General features: G+C 33.8%; 1 protein-coding gene across 1 annotated transcript in view; it reads left to right on the top strand.

Moving 5' to 3' along the window:
* The window catches only part of DHRS9 (dehydrogenase/reductase 9), a 38832-nt gene extending 11749 nt beyond the window's left edge, over nt 1-27083 (top strand). The window contains exons 2-5 of the mRNA XM_074303188.1: nt 6504-6846; nt 14317-14575; nt 21895-22058; nt 25194-27083. Of these exons, the coding sequence (XP_074159289.1) occupies nt 6534-6846; nt 14317-14575; nt 21895-22058; nt 25194-25417 (960 nt within the window). The 5' untranslated portion in view covers nt 6504-6533 and the 3' untranslated portion in view covers nt 25418-27083. The remainder of the gene's footprint in view (nt 1-6503; nt 6847-14316; nt 14576-21894; nt 22059-25193) is intronic.
* The last annotated feature ends 862 nt before the right edge of the window (nt 27084-27945 follow it).

Below are 27945 nucleotides of genomic sequence, written 5' to 3'. Positions count from 1 at the left end.
TATCTGCCCCATTTCAGCTAGAAAAGGTCATTAGTTTAGCCCTTAACAAAGTAAGTTCCCTGTTTGTCTATTAAAATACTCACCCTATTTCCTGGTCATTGGGGGACTTCTTCAGTGAAATTAGGGTCCTTGGTCCACATACTGGGCACCAAATGTGATGACCGAGTTAGCACTCTGGATACCTTAGAATCAGCCAGAGTCAGGATAAGCAAAAGTCCTTGGTCTTTATTCTTGTTCTTTAGCAGTAGAAGTGAAAGGAATGGATGAGCAGTATCTCTGAGACCTCTCCTGCCCAAAAGTGACTCTGGCTAGTCTTACTCCACCCCCTAGTCCCTCCTACAATTCTCTTTATACACAAAACAATTGGGCCAACACAAAATAGTGGGAAGGGCCATTATCCAAACACATTCTAATAGAGTATTGTTCTATCGGTAAGGTAATTAGCCTTAAGTGCTCTGTTGTCCGACCTCAGTGTATCAACTCAAGAGTTTCAGCCCTTTACAATTAGGGAATGGTTTTCAATCATAAACATAAGTTTAAAGCAAAAATATGTTCCTGTCACATAATTTCCTCTTATTTTAATTCCATTTTTATATTTGCAAAAAGCTTTATTATTTCAGATAATCAAAACTATTGTACTCTTTAACCTCTCCTGTCCCATGTCTGATTATGTACCCTTTATCTACAGTTGTAAGAACCTCGATTTTCCATGTTATATTATAATCTTCTTTCTTTATTTTTATTTATTTTTATTTATTTATTTATTTATTTTTGCTGAGGCATTTGGGGTTGAGTGACTTGCCCAGGGTCACACAGCTAGCAAGTGTTATGTGTCTGAGGCCAGATTTGAACTCAGATGCTCCTGACTTCAGGGCTGGTACTCTACTCACTGTGTCACCTAGCTACCCCCTTCTATTAGACCTTTTATCCATTTATTTTTTACTAGGACATGGTATAAGATATTGATGTCTTGCACCAAATTGCTATGTTTTTGTCAAATAAAGCCTCTTCCCAGTAATTTATGTTCTTAGGCTTAGTAAATACTAGCTTATCATACATATGTGATTCAAAGTTTTTCTCATTTATTTAATTTTGCTGCTCTGTTCTTCCATTTTTATTCAGCAATAGATTTTTTTCAAATAATTTTTGGTTTGTGATATTACATTGAATTTTATAATACTAAATCCACTTCGTTCTATTTTTCCCCATTTTCCCCTTCATATTCTTTACTTTTTTTTTCACACTATATGAATTTTGCTATTTTGGCCACTGTTATAAAATATTTCCTGACAATTTGACAGGTATAGTGTTAAAGCTATTGATTTATTGGGGGATAATATTATACACACACACACACACACACACACACACACACACACATATATATATATATATATATATATATATATATATATACACACACACACACATACATACATACACACTTACACACATATATATATCAAGATAGCTTAGCCATGTTTTAAAGTTGTACTTATATAAATCTTGGCTACATCTTAGCAAATTAATTTACAGATACTTAATACATTTTATTGTTATAAATGTCTCTCTATTTGTTTCAGCTTTTGTTAGAAATTTGTAAGCATTCTTATGATTTACATAGTCTTATTTTGTATGCTGCAACTTTTTGGAAGCTATAATTGCCAAAATTTACTTTCTTGATTTTTTTTTCATTTTCTTTCTGTTCAAATAATTATTGTTATAATAAGCATCCTTGCTTTACCCCCAGACACCTTATTGCGAAAACTCCGATATTTCTATACTAAAAATAATACTAGTTTTTTTTTTTTGACAAGTACTTTTGATTATATTAAGGAAAGGTTCTTTCTATGATTTCTTGGTTTTTATTTATTTTGCATGAGTAAGTTCTGTATTTTGTGGAAAGTGTTTTCTGTATTTATTAATAAAAATGTGTGATTTAAAAATAATATAATTAATTATATTACTTTTCCAACATCAAATCATTCTTGCACTTGCAATATAAATATAGTTTTGTTGTAATTAATAACTTGGGGAATAAGTTTGTAATTTATCATGTTTTTGCATCAAAACTCATTATCAGTTTATTCTTCTTTTTCTCTGCTTTATCCATTCTAAATTTCATTTAAATAGTTTTTATTTCACCTTACTTTAGTGAGGTGTCTTTCTATTCTTGACAACATTTTTTGTAGCCAAGGAATTCTTTTTTTAAAATAATATATCGCTTTTTAAAAATTATATCACATATATTTATCTGGTTCAGGAATTTCTTCTTTGGAGTTTATTATTTTCTTGGTTATTCTTTCTGGTATTATGTTGCTTATATGTTCTTGTTTTATGGATATTTATACATGTCATTTACATTTTCAGTTTTATTAGCAATTGAGAATATAGTAGATTCTGATTATTTTGTTTCTATCCATTCATTATTAAATATTCTACTTTTTAAAGTTTTTATTTTCCTCTATTTCTAATTAAATTTGTAATGGTTCGATCACTTTATTTGCCTTATTAAGGGGGAAAGTTTTTGAATTAGTAATTGCATATTTTTGTTTCAATTTCCTTAACCCTCTTTTGATTTTGAGTTTTCCTTCTTTTAAGTTTGATTTGAGATTACTTTGTTTTTCTAGAATTTAATTTAATTTTAAATTTAATAATTGTAACTCTTCTTTATTGCTCATTTTAAATATTGATGTTCACAAATATAATTATTCTTGAGGATTGTTCTTTCTATATTCTATAAATTTTAGTGTATTTCAATTATCTTAATTATAATAGCTATTATTTCTTTGAATTATTCTTTGATAGACACATTATTTAAGATATCTTTAGTCTCCATTCAGGTTAATATGTTTTATTCATAATTTCTTTATCAATTAATGTTTTGTTCAGTTACAGACTATAAAGGACCTATTTGTTATTTATCTCTACCTGCATTTAATTTTTAAGTTTTTAATGTTATAAAATGTAGCTAAATTTAGTAAAGATATTGATGAAGGGAACATTCTGGAAAGATGATGGAGTGGGTTTAAATTTCAAGCTCTCCTGACTTCCCTCACAAATAGAACACATTTGGGTCACAGGGCAACATAGATTGATGAAAAATCAAGACTACTTGGGGCAGAACAGAGGTCCCCCTGACACAACTCAGGAAGATCTGAAGAAAGATCCCAGGCTGGAATTAATTGTGAAGTGCAAAACCCCCCTGGAGTACATCAAGTGGGGACCTCTCCAGCTACTTAGAGGTGGCTGAAGCCTCAGCAGAAACCATAGAGACTTTCACCTCCCGGTCTGTTTGTTAAGTGCGGTTTGAGTCCGGGAAGACAGAGTGAACCTGGGTTTATTGGGAATTCCAGACCCAGCTGTACTGCTGAGGCGTGGTCCTTGGCGAAAAGGAACAAGCAACTGGTAAGTGCAGAAGCAGCGAAGCAGAGACCATGCTGGCTGTGGGCACTTGCAGGAACGTGGAGCTCTTCGTTTCGAGTTCTCGATCAGAGGAAAGAACTGAAGGGAAGCTTGAAGTACCACCCCCTATCCCACAATTAGAAGTGTTTACATAAATACTTCTTAATTTTAAAAAATTAATTTTTGAAACATTGAAACATATCATAGTAACAGGGAAGACTGGAGTTCATCTTCAGAGGAGGATACTTTAGTAAAAACAAAAAACAAACAAAAAAAAAAAACCCTTCTAATCCAAAGAGTAATGTGAAATGGCTCCCTGCCCAGAGAGAATTTATAGAACTCAAAAAAGAATTCCAAAATCATATGAGAGACATTGAGGAAAAAATAAAAATAAAAAACATCCACGGAAAACAAGAAGGATTATGAAAAAAAATTAACCAATTAGAAAAAGAGGTACAGAGTTTCAAAGATGAGAATAACTTTGAAAAATCAAACAGAATGTGAAATAAAAGAAAAATGACAGATCTGGAGAACAGATCAAGAAAAGAAAATATAAGAATTGGACTGACAAAGTTATAACCAAAAAAGAGAACCTTGACATAATAATGCAGAAAATAATCCAAAGGAAAAAAAAATTTGGCCTGGAATGATAGAACATGAGAGGAAAATGGAAATTAAAAAAATCTACAGATCACCACCTCAAAGATATCCTTTCTGGAAAACAAATAGGAATATTATTGCCAAATTTTGAAACTCCCAGATCAAAGAGAAAATTTCACAAGAAACAAGAAAAAAAATCAAATACACTGGAGCTACATTTAGAATTATTCAAGACTTATTAGCAGCTACAATAAAAGACTGCAGGTTCTGGAATTAAATTTACAGAGAAGAAAAAAGACCAAAAATATCATATCCATAATTTGAAATGAGAAAAAAAATGGATATTTGAGGAACTTGCAGATTTTCAGAACTTTTTATCAACCAAACCTAAATTTAACAGAAAATTTAACATATAAGAGCCAGTATCAAAGATCAACTTCAAGGAAACTCAACCTAGACAAACTGTTTAAGCTTGGGCAAATTGCTATTTTTTTTTTTTATATGGGACATGTATACTTTATGTTTAAGATTGACATCAACAATAGGGTAACAAAAAAAAAAGATAGGTAGTATAAAGATAAAAATATTAATCATACAATGCAAATGAGATGCAGAGGAAGAATAAGCACAGAGGCATTAAAGGGGGAAGGAGGACTTTAATTCTGAAAATGTACTCATGTGGGGAATGGGTTTAATAAGTAACATTACAAATATACCATGAAGGGTATAGCATCTTCCAAAATCTATAAAGAAAGAAGAGAGGGGAAATGGTTATAGAGGGAAACAAAAGATGAAGGAAGAAGACAAGGGAGTAATCCCTGGGTGGGGAGGCTAAGTAATACCAAGGCAAGTTTTGGAGCAGAATTTAATTAAAGAATCAGCAGGAATAGGAAAGATATGTGTATGTCTGGGGTGGGTATGTATGTGAATTGTGTGTGTGTGTATATATCGACATAAATATATCTTTTCTAAATTGTAGGTTGCTTGAGGGTGGGGGAGATGAAAGGGAGATATGTGTCTGTACATGTATCTGTGTATGTATGTCTATGTGTATATCTACATGAGTGTGTATGTATATATATATTTTCTTAACTGTAGCCTGTTTAGGGGTGGTGTGGGGGATGAAAAGAGGAAAAAACAATAAAGTAAAAATGGTATGTAGTAGAGAACAAAAGAATGATTTATAAGGAAGTAAGGACAGACACTCATGGATATAATTTATTCTACTAACCTTCTTAAATTGATATTTGTTGTTATATATTTTGAATCCTCCTGATAGTCAGCTGGACACATGACAAAGTTCTATTTTGTTTTGTTTCATTTTGTTTCATGTTGCTTTGCTATTTTTCTTCTTTTTTCTTTTTCTTTTTAAAAAATTCATTTTGGGGAGAAAAGTAAAGATATTGATGATCATGATAATAAGTGCATACTCTGAAATTCCTATTCAGTAAACATCAGGTTTTTCAGATTTATTTTTTGCTTTTTTGTTCAAATAGGTAATTTATTTCTTGTCTAACTTTAACTTTCATGATTCCCTCCAAAAGAAATACTAAAGTCTTGTACAATTATGTAGTCTTACTACATAGATATTTTGCATGTCAATTAGGTTTCCCTGGATATAATTGCTCTGAAATCTGATATCTCACATTTTGATTTCAACTTTTATGGTATTCAGTGAAAGCAAAATAAATTTTATTCTCATTTTTTTTACTTTAACTCTCCATGTTTATATATGCTTTAAAAATATATGCAAAAATCTGTTGGCTTCTGTTTTCTAATAAATTCTGAACTGTCTTCCTTTTTGACATTGAGTTCTGTCCATTAATACTCTAGGTTTTCATTGTTAAATTTGTTTTTATCCTATATAACTTTTTTTTTTTTTAGTGGGGATGGAGGTAAAGGGACAATGTGTATCAATGTTTTATTTTAAAACCATCTGAACTGAATCTCTGACCTCACACACAAGGAATACACACACACACACACACACACACACACACACACACACATTCTATTTTTACTTCCCAGATAAAGTTATAATCCTGTGGAGTCACACTACATTCTACATCTCTATTTGAATGACCATTATCTGTGGTCCCATTCTAAGAAATATTAATTTTTCTCCTCATTCCATATTTCTTCTGGGATTTTTGTTTCTGCATGATTCCTATTAGTAGAACTGATCTGTGAAATCCTTATTGTTTGTTCTCACAGTGACTTTAGACAAGGTAAAACTTAGTGACAACAGTTTTCACAAACATTTACCATTCAAACAATGTTTGTCTCCAATTGGATTCTGCCTTATTCTGGAAATATTTAAAGTATCACACTATTGACACATACTGCAAACAAGTATATGTATTTAGTTTTTTTGAAATTTTTAAGTTGCTTTTTTTTTTATAGTGGCTAACACTATTTTTGACAATTTTTTTAAATTGAATTTTGAGATGCTTAAAAACAAACAACTTTAAGGCATACATCATTTTTCTTTATTATAGGAGGAAAGGAGTCTCCCTGTTTGAAAAAAAATGATCTTCTGGATGTTAGCCTTTCTAATTATATTCTGCTTATTATGGAATTGCAAAGGACTTCTAAAGATTTCTGACATCAATGATAAGTACATCTTTATCACTGGGTGTGACACAGGCTTTGGAAACTTGGCAGCAAAAACTTTTGATAAAAAAGGTTTTCGTGTTCTTGCTGCTTGTTTGACGGAGTCTGGATCCAGAACTCTAAAGGCAGCAGCTTCTGGGAGGCTTCAAACTGTGCTTTTGGATGTGACAGACCCAGACAATGTGAAAAGGACAGCCAAATGGGTGAAAGATGAGGTTGGAGAAAAAGGTGAGTGACACAGAGTATTAAGCAAACAAATGTTCCTTCATTTTACCTAGCCATTCAAATAAACTCTGAATATGCATTCCTATGTTGGTACCCCATCTATTTAGTTTGTCCCACTAGAGCAAAGGTTTTTCAGATTTTGTATGTGTCATGGATTTTTTGGCATTCTGGAGAAGACCATCAATGAACCCATTCTCAAAATAATATTTATAAATACATAAAACAAAAGGCATAGGATTATATAAGGAAATCAGCTATAGCTTAAAGTCATCCATTTTTTTTAAAAGTTAATGAATCCAAGATTAAGAACTCTTGCCTTAAATATAGCTTAATTTTTAGATTTTATTTGATGATTGGATTCACCTGTCATCATTCTTTCTTATATTAAGCTTGTCTAGAATCATAGGGAAAACAATGACCATTCTTTTATGCACAGGAAACAAACTGATCCTAGTTAACATTTTAGTCTCCATATACTCTCTCCTGAAATGAACTGTGGACATGGTTTCTTTCTACTATTTTGAAGCAGAAAAATGCCTCCTGATATGAATCAGAAAACTTATCACAAAAGTCATAACCTCATCTGAAGACACTGATGAGAGTACCAGGAACTTCTAGATTTCCAATGATCAAAAGTCTGGTAAAATAATAATGGAATGCTGGTATAAATAATAATTGTTACCTAGTTTTAAGAAAATCTGTTATTTCCTAGCAAGTGAGATTTTTTTTTAATTTTGAATGAAGTTTTAAATATTCTTAGATATTACTTTTTTCTGAGAAAGATAAATCATGTTTTATGATTCTCCATCATTGATTTATCATATTTAGAGCTTTAAGTGTCTGTAAATTTTGGGGGAAATTGAGACAAATTCCACATCTCTATAATGATTTTGAAAATACCTAAATGTTTTAGATTATGTAAATAATCCATCTGGTTAAATGAATTTTTGATTTTTTTAACTCAGTTGGTCAGTCAATAAGCATTTGTTCTTTTATTTAAAAAAGGGTTTTTTTAAATAAAAGGATTTCTTAAATGCCTATTATTTGCCAGGCAAAGCTGAGTTTACAAAAAGAGGCACAATAAAGTCCCTGCCCTCAAGAAATTCAAATCACTTTTTCTTAAATGCTATGAAAATAATAAGCAGAAGAAGGAAGCCTTATTTCTACCCTATAAAAGTTGAGGCACAAAGTGAAGTAGTTAAAAAGAGTCTGAGTTTCAGAAGACTCAGGTGAAGACACTTATACAAGTTAGTTATTAAGTATTTATTAAGCACTATACTAAGATCTGGGGATCCCAAAAAAGGGTGGGGAATCACTGTCCTCAAGGAACTCATATTTAAGAGGAGATACAACATGCAAATAACTATGGATATACAAGATGCTATGAGTTGTTCATCAATCCTATCGTCTTGTTCTATGCTTTGTGACCCCATTTAGACTTTTCTTGGTAAAGATACTAAATTATTTTGCCAATTTCTTCCCCAGATCATTTTATGGATAAGGAACCTGAGGCAAACAGGGGTAAGCGCCTTGCCCAGGGTCACACAGTTAGTAAGTATCTGAGATCAAATTTGATTCAGGTCTCCATCTAATTCCATGCCTAGCACTCCATCCTCTGTGCTACTTAATTGTTTCCATATCAGATATAGACAGAAAAAATGCATAGTAATTTCACTACAAGCTGAAAGGACTAATTAGTGCCTTCTAGAAGATGTAAGATTAAATTGAGTTTTGGTGAAGAAGCCAGATAATCTAACATCTGGAGGTAAGGAAAGAACTCATTCCATGCATGGGAAGCTGTCCAGAGCAACAGTGAGATGGGAGATGGAGTATAATATGAGAGGCTCAGCAAGTATAGCACTGTAGCTGAATCATAGAGTAAGGGAAAGGTAATAAAGCATAAGAAGACTTGAAATGGAGGAAAAGGCAGATGGAAAAGAACTTTAAATACTTAACAGAAGACTGTGTATATGATAATATGGGTAGAGATAACCACTCGAGTTTAATCTTTTTAAAAAAATTTTTTTTAACATTTTTAAAGTTTTGAGTTACAAATTCTATCCCTCCCTATCTAACTACCTTCTCCCCTCTCTGAGATGGTAAGCAATCAGATATAGATTATACATGTGCAATTACATAAAACATTTCCATAATAGTCATTTTGTATAAGAAAGATTAAATTTTAAAATGAAAGAAAGAAAGTGAAAAATAACATATTTCAGTCTGTATACAATCAATATCAGCATATTTGTGTCCTAAAACAAATTCAGTAGATCTCTTTCTTCACCTATTTCCAATTAAATATATAAATTTTCTCTGGGATACTAATACATTGTTGGTGGAATTGTTAACTGATTCAACCATTCTGGAGAGCAATATAGAACTTTGCCCAAAGGGTTACCAAATTGTCTATACTCTTTGATCCAGCAGTGTCTCTACTGGGTCTGTATCCCAAAGAGAACACAAAAAAGGGAAAAGGACCCTTTTGTGCAAAAATATTAGTAGCAGCCTTTTTTAGAGTGACAAAGAACTGGAAACTGAGTGGATGCCCATCAGGTGGAGAATGGTTGAATAAATTATGGTGTATGAATATTATGGAATATTATTGTTCTGTAAGAAATAATAAGCAGGATGATTTCGTGAAGGCCTGGAGAGATTTACATGAACTGATGCTAAATGAAGTGAGTAGAACCAAGAGAACATTATGCCCAGCAACAGCAAGATTATGTAATGATCAATTCTAATGGACGTGACTCTTTTCAAAATTTAGGTGCTTCAGGCCAATTCCAATGGTCTTGTGATAGTGAGAGCCATCTGCACCCACGAGAGGACTGTGGAAACTGAGTGTGGGTCACAACATAATATTTTCATTTTTTATTGTTTTTTTTTGCTTGTGTTTTGTTTTCTTTCTCATTTTTTTTCTTTTTGATTTGATTTTTCTTGTACAGCATAATTATGGAAATATATATAGAAGAAGTATACATGTTTAACATATATTGGATTATTTGCCATTTCAGAGAGATGGGGAGAAGGGAGGGAAAAATTTGGAACACAAGGTTTCACAAAAATGAATGTTGAAAACTATCTATGAGTGTGTTTTGAAAATAAAAAGCTTTAAAAAAAAAAAAAAAGAAAAGAAATATAAAATTCCCCCTAAGGATTGCTTTGGCTACATCCCATAAATTTTGATATATAGCCTCTGTTGTCATTTTTAAATGAAATCAGTTATTTCTATGATTTGTTCTTTGACCCAGTCATTCTTTAAGATTAAATTGCTTAGTTTCCAATTAATTTTTAATTTATCTTTCCATGGCTCCTCCTTGAATATAATTTTTGTTGCATTATGATCTAAAAATAATGCTTTTAAAATTTCTAATTTTCTGCATTTGATTGTAAGGTCTTTATTCAGTAATACGTGGTCAGTTTTTGTGTAGGTGCCCTGTGTTACTAAGAAAAAGGTGTATTCCTTTCTATCTATATTGAATTTTCTCCAGAGGTTTGTCTTTATCTAACTTTTCTAAAATTCTATCCAGTGGTCCTCAAACTTTTTAAATAGGGGGCCAGTTCACTGTCCCTCAGACTGTTGGAGGGCCTGACTATAGTAAAAACAAAAACTCACACTCTGTCTCCGCCCCTCAGCCCATTTGCCATAACTAGGCGGGCCACATAAACGTTCCTCAGTGGGCTGCATCTAGCTCGTGGGCCGTAGTTTGAGAACCCCTGTTCATTTCCTTAACTTTTTTCTTTCTTTCTTTTTTTTTTTTTTTTTTTTGGTTATATTTCTATAGTTTTGAGAAGGGAAAGTTCAGGTGCCTAACTAATATAGTTTTATTGTCTATTTCCTCCTGCAAATTTTTATATAACTTTTCCTTTAAGAATTTGGGTGCTATACAATTTGGTTTATGTATGTTCAGTATTAATATTATTTCATTATCTATGTACCTTTTAGTAAGAAGTGGTTTCTTTGTTTATATCTTTTAATTATATCCTTTTTTTTTTCTTTTGCTTTATCTGAGATTATGATTGCTGTTCCTGCTTTTTGTTTTACTTTATTCAAAGCATAATGAATTCTGCTTCATCCTTTTATTCTGTGTGATTCTCTGCTTAAGGTATGTTTTTGTAAACTATGTAATGTAGTATACTATTTTTAATCCATTCTAGTATCCTCTCATTTTATGGATGAGTTCATTCTTCCCCCTCCCCACCCCGGACAATTGGGGTTAAATGACTTGTGCAGGGTCACACAGAAAAGAAATGTTAAGTGTCTGAGGACAAATTTGAACTCAGGTCCTCCTGAATTCAGGGCTCTGAACTTTTTTTTTTTTTTTTTTTTTTTTTTTTAGTTTCTTACAGTACTTTTTCTTTGATTTGTAACCTCTGGAATTTAACTGATATCCCTTTGAGTTTTCATTTTGGCATCTCTTCAGGCAGTGGTGAATTCTTCAGGTGAAATCTTTCAATTTCTGTTTTTCCCTGTGGTTCAAATATATCAGGGCAATTTTCTTTGATAATTCTTTAGGAGTTATTATCCAGGATTTTTTTATTTTGACGTTTGGGTAGTCTAATAATTCTTACATTATCTCCTTGGATCTATTTTCTTGGTCAGTTGCTTTTCCAATGAGAAATTTCATCTTTTCTTCTTTTCTTAACTTTTTTGATTGTGTTTTATTATATCTTGATATCTCATAGAGTCATGGGTTTCCATTTATTCAATTCTAGTTTTTGCTTTACTATGCTTTTGTACTTTCTTTGACATTTAGTCAATTCTATTTTTTTATTTTTTAGTCAATTCTATTTTTAAGAAATTATTTTCTTCAGTAAACCGTATATTTTTTCCCATATCATCAACTCTTTCTTTTCTGAGGTAATTGGGGTTAAGTGACTTGCCTAAGGTCACACTGCAAGGAAGTGTTATGTGTCTGAGGCCAGATTTGAACTCAGGTCCTCCTAACTTACTATCAATTATTTTTTTCATGATTTTCTTTCAATTTTTTTTCTACTTCTCTAATTTGATTTTTAAAAATCATTTATAAAGTCTTCCAGGAATTATTTTTGAGCCTGGAATGAAATAACATTTTCTTTAAGGCTTTATATATAGTCTCTTCTGAGTTGATGCCTTGATCTCCTATTAGTATAGTAATTTTCTGTAGTCAAACTTTTTTTGTTGTTGTTTTTTGCTAATTTTTTTGCCTTTTTTGTGACTTGTTAGTTTATGTAAGAGGTGGGAGTCTGATCTTGCATTGTTCCAAGCTTTCTGTCCTGGGTTTCACTGGGCTTCATGGTTTAAATGCTTGAATTTTCTGAAAGGTTGGATTCCCTTCTGGCTTATATTGGAAGATGGGGCCTCCCCATTGGCCTCCCCTGAGCATGGAATTTAGCTACTGGCATGATCAGCAATGGGGCTTTGCTTCTGATAAGAGTTTTTGGGTGACTAGCTCTGGAGGAGAGATCTTGTTGCTGATTTTGCTGCAGGGGTAGGACCCTGCTTCTGGATTGCTATGGAAAAAGGGTCTCTCTCTATTGGTAGGCCCAAAGAGTGATGTCTCACTGTTGGCCAACTTCTAAGGAAGGCTTCACTACTTATCACCAACAGAGTCAAGCCTTGCTGGTGACTTGTGCTGGGGATGAGGTCGTTGAGGTGAGACCTTGTTGCACAGCAGAGTGCTCACTTGCCTAGGGGGATGCTAGTTTGCAGGAGGATGGCAGTTTCCTGGTGGATTGTCCAGATTTGGAACACTGCTTGTAGTCCTTCTGGTATGCTCCTATTGCTCTTGGACCTCACTTTCCTCCTATCCCCTGAGAGACAGATATTTCCTGAAGATTATTATCTTCATTTTATAAGTGAAGAAAAACAGAAGATGAGAAAAAGATAAGTGATTTGCTCAGGGTCACACAGATAATAAATGATTAAACTATGATTTGAACTCAGGTCTTATCTAATACTCCATCCTCTATGTCAGAATAAGGGAAGGTATGTAAAAGTGTTATACCATGCATGTGAAGCTCTTTCTAAACGTTGGGTATTATTATTTAGACATATTCACTAATCCCCAGTATATTAATATCACTTTCTATATGAAAGAATAAGATCAGAAAGTCTGACTCAAGCTTCCCTATCATAGTCCTCACCTACAGAGAGAGGATTAAAATTCTTAAGTTACTGGTTCAACAATTAAATTCAATAAGCATTTCTCAGAAATGCAAACCTAAGAGTCCTCTGATGTCATCTAGTCAAACCTTCTCATTTTACTAATGAGGGAATTGAGTCCAGGAAAGGTTAAATGACCACCATGCATTATGCATTTGACACTGGCAACACAAAGAGAGTACATAGACTTGTTCTCAAAAAGATTACAATCTAACTAAGTGGGAGAGGGAGGAAAATGAACAAGTGTACAAATACCTAAGATAAAAGAGAGGATGAGAAAAGTACAAAGGAAAGACCCAGTGAATTGATATAAGAAATCTGTGAAAAGGTCACCTTTATTGGAAAAAGTCAGAGTAGATCATAGTAACTGAGATGGGTCTGGAGAGAAAGGAGAGATTTCAGTTATGGAGATTTAGGGGTGGTAGAGGTAGGAGGCAATCCATTCCAAGGAAAAAGAACTGAATTAGTAATGGCATGCAGCTGGGAAATCAAGATGAAGACAAGTGATAAAGAGCACACAGTTTAGCTAGAATATAGATGACATAAAGGGAGTTATTTGAAATTAATTGTGATATTTTAAAAGGTTCAAGATACATAACTTCTATTAATAATTTTAGTAATAAGGCCACAATGTTTATTAATAAAAGGATGATCATTTGGTCATTTTTCTATTAAAACAAATGCCCTTCATGACATTGGACTCAGTTTATTTGCTCTTCAAACAGTAGGTATTCTTTAAATGGCAATCAACTCTGATTAATGAAAAAATGAACATTACAATAAAAGATGTACAGAAAGGGACTTGGATCACTCACTTTTGGTCAAAGATATATCAATTTCCATATCACTTGTCTGACAAAAAGTAAAATCTATATTTCTTTAGGCCTGCCCTAGCAAACACCAAGTGCAGGAATCCACCCATTAGTGTAGATCTTGGCCTGAGTAAATCTCTGCCTAAGATTTCCCACACTGGTTGATTTCTGGATGAGGAAATAGAAAAGAGGATAAATTTCGATCCCAATACAAATAATTAGTTATTAATGCAAGAGAGAAAATAATCATTTTTCTCAATTTTTATTAATTACTTTGGAATTTGTGAATGGCTTTGTACGCCAGGTTCAGAAGTTTCCAAGGAGCCAAATGTGTCTCACTCTTGCCTCAGACCCTCAGCTACATCATCTACCAGACTGTCAAAGATATTAAAGCAGCAATGTGATGAACTCTGAACAAAGAACAGTGGATATTCCAGACAATTCATTCTGCCTCTTGTACCTTTCAAGGTTGTTTACCACTGTGGTGGGCTTATTTTCTTCTTTTTATTCCAGGTCTTTGGGGACTGATCAATAATGCTGGAATTCTTGGGGTTCTGGCTCCCACTGACTGGCTGACAGTGGAGCACTTCAGGGAGCCCTTTGAAGTAAATCTATTTGGTCTCGTTAATGTAACATTGAACATGCTGCCTTTGGTCAAGAAAGCCCATGGAAGGATAATCAATGTCTCCAGCATAGGTGGTCGGCTTGCAATTTCTGGAGGTGGCTATACTCCATCCAAGTATGCATTGGAAGGGTTCAACGATAGCTTAAGGTAAAAAATACAAAAAGAGTAAAGGAAAAGTAATAAGAGTTTTGCTTTCAATATTTTAAATAAAGATAGGGATGAAAGAGGAATTTGTGTGGGGAGCTAGATAATTGAATGGTAAGCCAACAATTAGCATCACTATAATTTGCAAATTCAGTAGTACCACCTTGAAACCTATCAGCAAGATAGTGGGAAAGGAAAGATAACTAGACTTAGAGAAAACAGACTTTGGCACAGTACTAGCTCTCAGTCTCTTTGGGCCTTGGTTTTCTCTTCTACAAAAAGAAATCAGTTTAGATGACCTCTAAGAGCTCTTTCAGCTTTAAATCTTATGATCCTAATTTTCCTTACAACAGATTTCTAATCTAGCTACAATAGCTTGGTGAGGTTTTTCCCCTTCTTTAGACATTCTCTTTTTGTTTGCATTTCATTATTTGTCTACTTATTTTGAAACTGGATTTTTTTTTTAAATTTTGACTTCCAAATTTTGTTCCTCCCTCTAGCTCTTCCCTACTTTTGAGAATTCAAGAAATAGGATTACATATCATGTGAAGTTATTAAAAATATATTTCCATATTATTCATGTTTCCAAAAGAAGTAGAAAAATATGTTGCAATCTGTACTCGGAGTTTATCAGTTTCCTCTCTGCAAGTAGTCAGTATTTTCTACAAAGTCTTTTAGAACTGTCTTGTATCATTGTGTTGATCAGAATACCTAAGTGTTTCACAGTTGATTACAGTTGATTACTGATATAAGATACAATGTTCCCCTGGTTCTGCTCATGTTACTTTGCATCAATTCATTTAGTTTTCTTTGGTTTTTCTGTGAATATATCTCATCATTTCTGACAGCATTAATAGTATTCCAAAACAATTATATACCACAGCTTGTTCAAATATTCCCCAAATAATGGACATCCTCTTAGTTTTTACTTCTTTGCCACACAAAAAAGGTGCTATAAGTAGTTGTGTCCATTTAATTCCTTTCCCTTTTTCTTTGATCTGTCTAGGATACAGATTGATATTGTTGGGTCAAAGAATAGTTTCACAGCCCTTTAAGAGTAGTTTCAAATTTTTCTCAAAATGGTCGAACCAGTTCATTTAATGTTCCTAATTTTTTTTATATCGCTTCCAGAATTTATCATTTTCTTTTTCTGTCATTTTAGCTAGTTTGATAGATGTAAGATGATCCTTCAGAGTTATTTTAATTTGTGTTTTTCTAATCAATAGTGTTTTGGAGCATTTCATTTTTTTTGTGTGACTATTGGTATACTCTTGATTTCTTCTTCTGAAAACGTTCTTTTCATATCCTTAAACCATTTATCAATTGGGCTTTTTAGACATTCTTTTCAAGTCCTACCACCACATCATAGTACTTAAAATAAGAATAATGTAGCTCATTTTATATACACATAAATATACACGAATATATAAATGTATATATCTACATATAGCTTCTGTGTAAGTAGTATTTATGCATATACAGTTTATAAGGCACTTTTGCATGCATTATCTCATTTGATACCAGAAGAAACCCTGTGAATATAAAGTCATTTGAGAGTACCCTACCTACTCATAACTTTCTATCTCATTTGAACCTCTTCAAAACTACCTTAGAAAATAAACATGGAAACAGACATTATCATTTTCATATTATGAAAGGACCTGAGGTTTAGAGAAAGTAAATAATTTGCTCACACTCACCTAGTCAGATTTTGTCATGTCATTTTGAGCAATTTACTCCATGTTTTACCTCAGTTTCTTCATCTATAAAATGAAGGATTGCTCTAGATGATCTCTAAGGTCTTTTCTAGCTATACTCCTTAGTGGTAGATGCTCTATTTTTCTTTCAGAATACCTTTCTAAAGATAGTAAATTCACTCCAGTTTCTCACATGTCTGAATAGAATTTAAAATAGACCTTTCTGTGGTCCTCTTCTTTAATTCTTGGTCAAAAGGAAGGACTAGCCAGTTTCTTCTACGTGAACAAAAATAAAGGTCATTGGAGGTTAAAATCCCAGATTAGTCACCCAAGACAACATGTAAAATGAAAATGTTCTATAGAGCATCAACAATAAAATAAAGATTGTGGGAGAAAAAGAGAGACTCACCAAAATCCAGGCCAGGAGTTCTTAAACTTTTTTTGTGTCAAGGATAGCTTTGGCAGTCCAGTGAAGTGTCTTCTCAGAATAATGGCTTTTAAATTAATAAAATAAAATATAGAGGATTACTAAGTCAACCAATTCTATTGAAATGTAGTTATCAAAATATATGTTCTTTAACATTTACAGATGCTAAGTTAAGAATTTCTGCTTTAGGGAACCATTCTTTCATTCTTTCGGAACTATATCTGTACTTTGTTTTCATTTCCTTATATTTCTAGAATAACACCAGAGGGTATGAAACAGGAGTAATATAAGACCATTAAGGCAGGATTTCTAAATGAGTTTGCAACTCCAACGACTCCATAGAGCATTTTGTGATTGCAGAATTTGCATTCCAGAGATTCATCTCATCATGATTATTCATCATAACTTTCATAAATCAACTAATCCCTAGGCATATCATAATCATCATTATCATCATCTACAGTATTTATTAAGCACATTTCATTTGGTGTTGCTGAAGACAACATATGAGGCAAATTAGAAAGAGTTTGGGCCTTCTGAGAATTTGAATCATATATTATAGGTTTAGAATAAGAAGGGACTTTATAGATTATCTAGCCTAACCTGGTCTTTTTATAATTAAGTACATTGAGGCCCAGAGACTATAAAGTGACTTGTCCATTCATCAGCTCAGTATCCAAGGTGGGATTTGATCCCAAGTCCTCTGATTCCCAATTAAGTTTTCTTTCCCACTGTACTATGCTGCATTCGTTCAATCAATATCCATATACTGTATATTTCTTCTATGCTAAGCACTGTCTCTGTTCTTATGGATAGAAAGCCCAAAGTAAAATATCTCCTTCCCTCAATATTACATTAAAGGAAAAAACATCTAGATGTAGTTATAGATATAGACATATGTAAAAATGGATATGGACATGGGTGTAGCTAGGAATAAGGATAAGTATATAGAAATAAATAAGGATATGAATATGGATAAGGATACAAATATACATATGAGCAAGTATAGATAAAGTTATAGACTACATTTCTATATATAATATTTATATTATTTGGGGGTAAAGGAAGGGCTCTAATATCTGAGAGCATTCGGAAGGTCTTCATGTTTATTGAGTACTAAGATATGTGCCAGGCATATAGCATGGATTACCATGCAAACTGTTTAGCTACTTACGCTGGGGCCAATTTTACCTTCCTTGGACCCCAGGCCAAGGTGAGGTTGCATGTGTATTTACTCATTGACTATCATCACGTAATTATCAGTGATCCCCTGTGGGATTGGCTCTTGGGAGTTTCTCTTGGAATACAGGTCTATCATGAATGTAAATAATGTGGCAAAGCCTGATCTACCTCTTTAGAAGAAGGGTGGGGGTTGGGGATGGGTAATGAAGATGAAATCAGCTAAACACAGCAGTGAAAACTGGTGTCTGTGCATATGCCAAGATCTAAAAGTGATTGAACTATAGGTACTGTCCTTGGCGTTGGGGATAAAAAGACAAAAAGAAAGCAGTCATTTACTTCAAGGAGCTTATATTCTTTGAATGGTAGGACAAATATCATTTGCCTCATCTGTGAAATGGGAATAATTATAATACCTGACTCATAGAATTGTTATGAAGCTACTAAAAATATATATTTCTATAAGATAATATTATTCATAGAACATTTTATTGTTACAGATTGCTTAAGTCCCTTATTTTATTCGATTCCTTTAACATTATAGCAATATGAGAGGTAAACTGGATAAATATTTATTACCTCACTTTACAGATTAGGAAACTGAGGCTGAGACAAGTTAAGCAAAACACAGGAAGTAGTACATCAGAGAAACCCAGGTCTTCCTCCAGTGTTCTTGAGACAGCTAGACAGCACAGTAAATCAAGCTCTGAAACTGGAGCCAAGAAAATCTGAGTTCCAATCTCACCTAAAAAATTTGTATTTACTACCTGAGCAACCTAAGAAGGACATATAATCTGTCTACTTTAATTTCCTCAAGTAGAAAATGGGGATAAAAGTAGAACCTGCCTCTGAGAGTTATAAGGATAAAACTATATAATATTATATTATAAATACCCAGTACATAAGAAATTATATTCATGAATAACCATTTTTTCTTTACTTCCTTGTAATTGTTCTTTCTTTGCAGTATACCTTATTTACTTTATTCTTTTTTCCCTTTTTTTCCTCCCCACCATTCCCAAGCAAACTACATTTAAGAAAAGATTTATTTATGTATGCATATATAGACAAATAACAAATACTCACACCCACACCCACATACACATTCATGTCTTTCCTATTCTTGCTGTTTCTTTAATTAAAATCTGCCCCATAACTTGCTTTGCTATTACTTGACTTCCCCCCACCCAGTGATTACTTTCTTGCCTTCTTCCCTCACCCTTTGCTTCCCCATCTACCCATCCTTCCCCATTTATTTCTTTATAGAGATTGGAGGATGCTATCCCCTTCATGATATGTGAATGTATGAATATGTGAATATTAAATACATGATACATAACATGTAGTGTTGCCTACTGAACCTATTCCCCAGGTAAATAAATTTTCAGAACTATGAGCCCTCCTCCTCCTCTGAGTCTATTCTTCCTCTGCACCTCATTTGTATAACATGATTGTTATTTTAACCTTAACTCTACCAATCTGTCTTTTGAGCTATTATATTGTTGATGTGAATATTAATATATAACATACATATATAAAAATGTAAATAATTTGTCCATGTTTAAACAGTTTATCCATATTAAGTTCCTTAAAATTGATCTTTCATATTGGCTCTGGTAAGTTAAATTTCCTATTAAGCTTGGGGTTGGTTGATAGAAAGTCCTGAAAATCTACAACTTCATTAAATGTTCTTTTTTTTTCTTATTCAAAATTATAGATAATTTTGCTGAATATGATATTGGCTGCAGATCGAATTCTTTTGTTTGTTTGTAGATATGATTCCAGGACCTGTGGTCTTTTATTATAGTTGCTGATAAATATTGTACAATTCCAATTGTAGCTCTAGAGTAATTTAATTTTTTTCTTGTTTCTTGCAAATTTTTCTCTTTGATAATGAGGGTTTTGAAAATTGGCAATAATATTCCAGTGTGTTTTCCACACAGGATCTCTTTGAAGTGGTGATCGGTGGATTTTTTTTTATATATTTCTACTTCTCCCTCATGTTCTATTACTCCAGGACAATTTTCTTGGATTATTTCCTGCATTTTTGTATAAAGGTTCTCTTTTTTGTCACAACTTTTTGGAAATCCAATTATTATTAAATTTTCTCTTCTTAATCTGTTCTACAGATCTGTCATTTTTCTTAGAAGGTGTTTCACATTCTGCTCTGTTTTCTCATTCTTTAAAATCTGTTTTGCTATTTCTTGGTGTCCTGTAACTTTACTGACTTTCCCTTGCCTGATTCTAGTTTTCAAAACATTTTCATCTTTGAGACTCTGTACCTATTTATTTAATCAGTTAACTTTTTTTCATAAGCTTGTATGGTTCTTACTTATTTGTTTGCTTGTTTTATTTAGTTAGTTTCTCCTCAATGTTTCTCATTTGATTTTTGAATTTTTTTTGAGTTCTTCTACATATTCTCTCTAAGCAGGGAACTATTTCACATTACTCTTTGGAGGAGAAGCTTTTTTTTTTTTAACTAAAGTGTCCTCCTCTGAAGATGAACCCAATAATTCCATAATGTTTCAATGGTGGGATTCTTTCTTTCTTTTTTTTTTTTTTTTTTTTTTTTTTTTTTTTAGTAATAGGTATTAGTGTAAGCACCTCTAATGGTAGGGTCGGGCGATGGTGCTCAAATTTCCCTTCAACTCTCCCTTATGACCAGGAACCCAAAACCTAGAGCTCCATCCTCCTGCAAGTGCCCACAGCCAGCAGCATCCTTGTCCCACTGGTTTTGCACTCACCAACTGCTGGTTCCTTCTTACCCAGGGCCACATCTCAGTAGTACAGCTGGGATTGGCATTCCCAATCAGCCAAGGTTCATTCTGCCTTCCTGGATTCAAACCCCCATTGGACAAACAGTGTGGGAGGTTAAAGTATCTGTGGTTCCTGCTGAGGCTCCAGCAACACCCAGATTGTGTGAGAGTTCCCCATATTTGATATGTCTGTGGAACTAGCCCAGAGGTGTTTGTTCTTCAAACAGGTTAATCCCAGCCTGGGATTTTTCTTCAGATCTTCTCAGGTTATGTCAGGAACACCTCAGTTCTGCTTCAAGTCTTCTTGATTTTTCACAAGTCTATGTATACGCCCTGAAGTAAAAATCTGTTCTATTTGAGGGAGAAATTGGGAGAGCTTGAAATTTACCAATCTACTCTGTCATCTTCCCAGAATCCTTCCCACTTTTTTATCCTGCAACTTCACATTCATCAGATGGAATTTATTATTGCCACTGATCTTTTGAAGAATCTTTTCCCAATGTTTTAGTCATATGCTCTGAACCCTCAGAAGAAAGATATCTTTAAATTTAAATTGTTATTGGCAAAAAAATGTTCAAAACAATATTTGAATAGAGGCATAACTGGAATGTCTGGCTTCTGGAACAAGATCCATGGTGTTCACCTGGGGAAAACAGTTGGTAAAGGGCCAAGGAAAGGCTCAGAAGGAAGTTTAGAAATTGATAGTTACTAAACTTAGGTCAGATCTTAGAAGGAGAGATCTCAGATCTGAAGACCCAAGTTTAGTGATTGCCCTCATACCTGCAATGTTCTTCCATCCCATCTTCACTTCCTAGCTTCCTAGACTTCTTCCAAATCTCAATTGAAATCCTATTTTCTGCAAGAAGCATTTCATGTTCCCTCTTATTGCTAGTGCCTCTGACATGATTTCTGATTTATCTTACCTATATCTTTTTTGTACATTGTTTTTGAGCATCCTTCCCCTCATTAGACTGTGAGCTCTTTGACAAAAGGAATTATTCCAGTTTTTATTAGGAGCAGGTGCCTTTCTTTATATCTCCAGTACTTAGAATACTTTCTAACACAACAAATGCTTAATGAAAATATGTTGAATAAAAGTATGAACTGAATGACTAACCCCAGTTAAATTATATCAGCATCCTTTTTCCACCTCAAGCAATGTCCAGATCCTTTTTTCTTAAGATACAGTGCTATCCAAAAATACTCTTCAAATAAAACTGTCAAAAAAGTAACAGAACAATTTCCCATGGGCTATTTTCACAGGAGGGACATGAAAGAATTTGGTGTAAAAGTGTCATGTATCGAACCTGGATTGTTTAAAACAGGACTGTCAGATCCAGTAAAAGCTACTGAAAAGAAAATTGAAGTTTGGAACCAACTTTCACCAGACATCAAACAACAATATGGAGATGGATACATTGAAAAAAGTAAGTCCTTTAAGACCATTGCTTATATCATTGTTGCTTCATGCAGAAATATTAGGGATTAGCAAAATATCTGGACATATACAATATCTGGAATTTCCTAAGGTAATAAACAAATAAGATTCTGAAGCACAAGCCTGGAGTAGCCTTATGGCTTTTCCTTCCTTATTTACATATGCTTTCTCCCTCTTTCCTAAATCAACAATTTATAATGTCTCCCCATACTGTGCTAGGCCAAGTGTAGGGGAAATAAGAGGACTGAGTGTTTGTAACATAAAAAAGGCAGAAGACAAAATCTTTACTACAAGGTTATTTATAAGCTAATGACTATAAAGGAATAACAAAGGTTTCACAAATGAATTGATCTCATGACTTACAGTCATGCATCTCCACATATAGACACAAAACATCCAGGAGATGACTCATGGTGACAAGAAATAAAGTGTTAGGATATGTGTAAAAGATATTCTGGGTCATATAAATACAGAACAAGGGGAGTATATTTTAGGAGTCACATTTAAGAAAGCAGTGATCTAGAGGAGGGCCACCAGGATGTCTTTGGATTCTGAAATACACAGTTGAAGGAAATGGGAAGCTGTGTGTGTGTGTGTGTGTGTGTGTGTGTGTGTGTGTGTGTGTGTGTTAGGGTGTGGGTGGAACACAATAGCTCTTTTTAAAGATTAAAAAATATCAGGTAGAAGAGAGAACAGACTTTTTCTGCTTGGCATCAGAAGAAAGAACAAAGATTGATGAGTGGAAGTTGGGAAGAGACAAATTTAGGTTTGCTCTAAGGAAGTACATCCTAATGATAACAGTTCTGCCAAAGCAAATAGGGCTGTTTCCAAAAGGAGGAGGCTTCCCAGCACTGGGAGTTTAGGCAATGACTAATTATTCAGTGGTTGGAGATATAGGAATTTTAGGTTAAGTCCAGGTTGGACTGGATGGCTCTGAAAGTGCCTTCTGATCATGAAAATATGGCATTTTGTTTCATGCTTTATTTTATTCTTGCCTCTTACCAAAGTGTCCAAGGTTTAGAATAACATCATCAACAACAATAAACATTTATATAACATTCTGGTGTTAATAAGGTTTCATATATGCTTGATCCCATTTAATCTTCACATCAACCCTGTGAGATTAGGTATCATTATTATACTCATTTTCTAAATGAAAAACTGAAGTTCAGAGAGGGACTTGCCCTGAGTCATATACCTAATAAATGACTGAAGTAAGCAGAAATCCAATCAAGCTCTTCTTGCCTCTAAATGTAGCCCTTTATCCATTTTGCCATGTTTCCATATCAGATGTACCACAGGACATTCAACCCAGCTTTGTACTCTGTTTTCATTAGAATATGCTGGGTCAGGACAAAGTGACTGACAAGCAATGCCACCACAGGATGGAAAAAAACAATTACTACCACCTTTCCCAACCTTCCAGCCTGGGTAGCAGTAGTATATATAGAATATAAACTGCAAAGGAAATTCTCACTAGTTTTGTGTGCTCATCATGTTTAAGAATTTGGAACAAATTTATCTATGGGCTTCCATCCCTCATCTATAAAATAAGGTGGTGGTGGTGGTTGTTTTTTTCACTCAATGACCTCTAAAGTTTTTCAGAGTTTCAAATCTATAGGCATTTAAGAACATCTTCCTACCTTCTCCTAATTAGAAGTTTGGCCACATCATCAGAACTGCTGGTTCTTTGTATTTATAGAGATGGTAAAGCCAGCAGCAGGTATATTTTGCAATTATAACCTTTTGATACAAGGAAGAAAAAGGTTGGTTGTTACCCTTGTAGCAGGTAAAATTAAAATAGAGCATGTCACAAAGTTTCAAGCATGATCAATTTATTAGTAAAGTATGAATCTACCAATAAAATACAATTGGTGCTTCCCCAGCAAAGCTAAGACCCCGAATGAGGTAGACAGCTCTCTTTTATAGTTTTGGGGACTACAGAACAAGAACAGCGCTTTGTAAGCAGGGAACAAGTTATGATTGCTTAAAAGAGTTCAGTATCATGAATGGAGAAATTAATATGATTGGTTACAGAGCTAAGGCATGAGGGACAATATGATTGGTTAGAAATTGAGAGTGAGGGACTAATAACAATCCCTCCTTCCCTCATGTGACTAAGAAATGATCTTTGTTAGAGTCTAACTGCAAGGCTAGAGATAGTGAACCAGATTTATTTGGATAACAAACCAGACATCCTTGAAGGATAGCTTAGTGATGTAAAGAGACTAGACTAGACTTTCTATTTTCCATCTGCATTCTTCTGGGATAAGAGATTCCCTTGGGGCAAGATTAGAACAGTGATTAATAGGAGAACTGGAATTGAATTAAGTTCAGAGAAAAAGAACCACGAGTTAGGCAGTTATAGGGACAAAAAGCAATTAATTATAAATAAGATCAATTGAAAAAAGACACAGAATCAATTGATAATTTCACCCAAAACATATTTACCTCTTCTTTTGAAACATTCCATAACATCATCCCATTGATTTCTGTAGTAAAATACTAGCTTTCATTGCAGGGGAAGGGGGAAGGTAAAATAGAGAGTAAGTCCCTCCCTCTTAAAAGTCTTCATCCTCTCTAAATACAAGACCTCAATATTTGAGATTCATTTTTTTAAATATTTAATCATTTCATTTGCCTAAAAACTGATGTCAAACTATCCTCCAAACTTACCTAGACTATTACTAAACCATTGTTTCTTCCTCTTTACCTGTAGCTACTAAGATACCAGCATATTTACAAACACACACCAATTCAGATATGTCCCTGTAAACATAGCCCTCAAAACAAACCAGAACTTGCCTACAACTTTCTTTGAAACACTGATCCTTGCCCTTCCCTCTTAACTGTAAGAGTAAATGTCTTCTTACCTTACACTGATGAATGGGCTTTTAAAAAAATCAAAGAAACTAACACAAATCAAATGAAAACCAAAATAACTAGCACAAATAGATACTTACAAATCAGATCTCCCCATCATCTGGATAACAATGAGTAGCACTATACCCACAATCATATATACAAACATATGTTCTCATGTGGTAGCTCAACCATATATAGAAATATATCTCATCTTCCACTATTGGCAAAGAATAAATTTTTGTCTTTTTTCTTATTATAGGTCTGGCTAAAAAAAGAAAACATATGCTTTTTCAGAACATAGACCTGTCACTGGTGGTAAAGTGTATGGACCATGCCTTAACAAGCCTCTTTCCTCAAACTCATTATACTGCTGGTGTAGATGCCAAGACTTTTTGGATTCCTCTGTCACACATGCCAGCTATTTTGCAAGATTTTCTGTTGCAGAAGCATAAAGTAAAACTGGCTGATCCAAAAGCGGTATGATTAAGCCAAGCTGAATTGCTCAATTCCTGTGCAATGAGGTTGATAGATTTAAAGACTAATCAAGATTTCAGCCTCATTCCAAATCTGATTCAACCTGGATCCATTTGGAAGCCTGTGCTCTTCAACACAATCGAAGTGTTCTTAACCATCATTGATGAAGTGAGGTGCCTCTCAAACCTTTACTAGAAAGAGAGTAGAAATGGAAAAGCAAGACATGGCAAGCAGGAGTAAGTGGAAGAGAGGATATAGTGCTGTTACCTGGACAGAATTGGTCCAAAATATAGGTACTCTATGAATTTTATCTTTCTCTGGCATGCCACAGGATTTACCTTACTTACACTTAATATTACTATAAGTATTTACCACCTTGAGAGTCACTCTTTTTGATTAAAGCATTGCTTACAAGAAGTTTTATTAAAATGTACACAATTTAAGTAGTGGGAGAAGTGATTCAATAATAGCAGCCCAGTTCACAAGGATAAATTCACTAGATTAGCTCTTTTTTCATCTGGTGAGAATAGACACTTAACAGGGAAACAGGATAGGTAGATTTTGATAGAGGGAGGATAGGAATAGAAGTGAGCATGGGGTACTTCCTACAGAAGGCAGTTCCGAAGATGTAGAATGGCCCTGAGTACAAATAGGCAGGAGAAAGTAGAAAGATCTACCCTTTCCATTCAAAATACTCCCTTCCACTGACCTTGTGATAGGCCACAGGGAAAGAGGAAAGGGAGAGGAAGAAGACAAAACTGACATCATATGTGGTTGCAAAATGGAAGTCAGGAAACATCAAAGATAAATTTCAACTATCTCACAGAGAACTGAATAGGAGAGAAGAAAAAGATAGATAATATCAAGGTCCTATCCTTTCCAGACTACTGTAAATATGTCCATCCCTGTCAAATTAAGAGAGTATAATAATCTTAGTTTCCTTTTTAAAAAGGAAACAAAAACATCTGGGGAATTTTATTCTTGCAATGGACAGAATGGCAAACTTCAGTTTCTGTGGCATATATCACCTTCAGAGAAGATACATGGCTATTCCAGGACGTACCTAATCCTTCCTTCTGGTGTCCCTTAGTGAACTGGCAAGATCACTAAGAGAGTCCTAAAACCTGGATGTTTCAGAAGAATTTGGACTCTGGTCATCCTGACTTTAAGGCAAGCTTTCTCTCTAACCAAAGTGCCTCTCCTAAGGTATAAAATACATTCTAATCTGGAGTTCCAGGTTAAGTGTCAACCTGAACCTAAACTCATACCAATTTCAATAGACTCTCATCCACTGCTCCATCCATCCAATCTTCTTAAATTGCTGCCAGAGGTATCAGGAACCACCTTGGAGAATGTTGATAGTTTTAACTCTCTCTGAATTTACTTACTTTGAATTTATAGTCTCAGGGGGTGTTTGAGAATCAGGAAACTGGGCTGATTTCTGGACTTGAATAGAGTATCTAACAATGCAATAATGAGGCAAGAACATCATGTCATATGCTATCCTCCGAGCCTGGGTCTTTCTAAAACCCCCTGAGAGGGCTTCAGAACTCAGGAAGCAAGAAAATGAGACTAGACCATATTATTTGTGTTTTTATCTTTTCCATACTCTGTGTTTAGTTGTTCAATGGACTGTGTCACTCACCTCAAATAAAATAAAAACAAAAGTTTCTACAATATTGATATCATTTTCCTTGTTTGTTATAATGCAGACCATGATAAAGTAATCATTTTCCCCAAAATATCACACAAATTCAATTCAAAAGATATTTATGAATTGCCTAGTGTGTGTATATATATATATATATATATATATGTATATATATATATATATGTGTGTGTGTATATATATATATATATGTGTGTGTGTGTGTGTATGTGTGTGTGTGTGTGTGTCATTATGGTATTCATTAGAGTTATAAAGGCAAAATAAGACAATTCTAGCCCTCAAGGATTTTAAGAGCAAAAAAAGAGATAAGACAGATTCTTTAAAAATAGTTTTAATAGGCAGGATATAATATCTAAAGCATGTTGAACTTATGTTTGAAATAGTGATGTCTAAAGTTGGTGATATCTAAAACATCATGTAGAACAGAAGTAGTGCTACAGGGCCAGAAAAGTCCCAATCTTTTAAATAAATTAATATATACATACATATATGCAGATGTTTCAGAATACATTATTAAAAGGATGGCTTATGAATAGTTAGAAAAGAAAGGAAAGATAATTAAAAACCAGAGTGACTTCAATAACAACTCATGCTATAAGGACCGCATTCCTTTTTTTTTTTTTTCTTAATAGGGTAACTAAACTGGTAGACCAGGGAAGTTCTGCAGAGAAGGCAGATATTATTCCCATTTTACAGATGATGAAACTGAGACTCAGAATAGTGAAATGACTTGACCATGATTACATGTGTCAGGAGTGGGACAAAATTCCAGAAGCAGCATGGATTAACTGAATTCCAGAACTAACCTGAAATCATCTATTGATGTAATCATATTTTTTACTTCTATTATCGATAAAATTAATTACAT

This window comes from Sminthopsis crassicaudata, chromosome 3, assembly GCF_048593235.1.
Source record: "Sminthopsis crassicaudata isolate SCR6 chromosome 3, ASM4859323v1, whole genome shotgun sequence".
In the NCBI taxonomy this organism is placed as follows: domain Eukaryota; kingdom Metazoa; phylum Chordata; class Mammalia; order Dasyuromorphia; family Dasyuridae; genus Sminthopsis; species Sminthopsis crassicaudata.
Note: the sequence above shows the minus strand (reverse complement) of the source record. Positions and strands in the feature narration are given on the sequence as shown.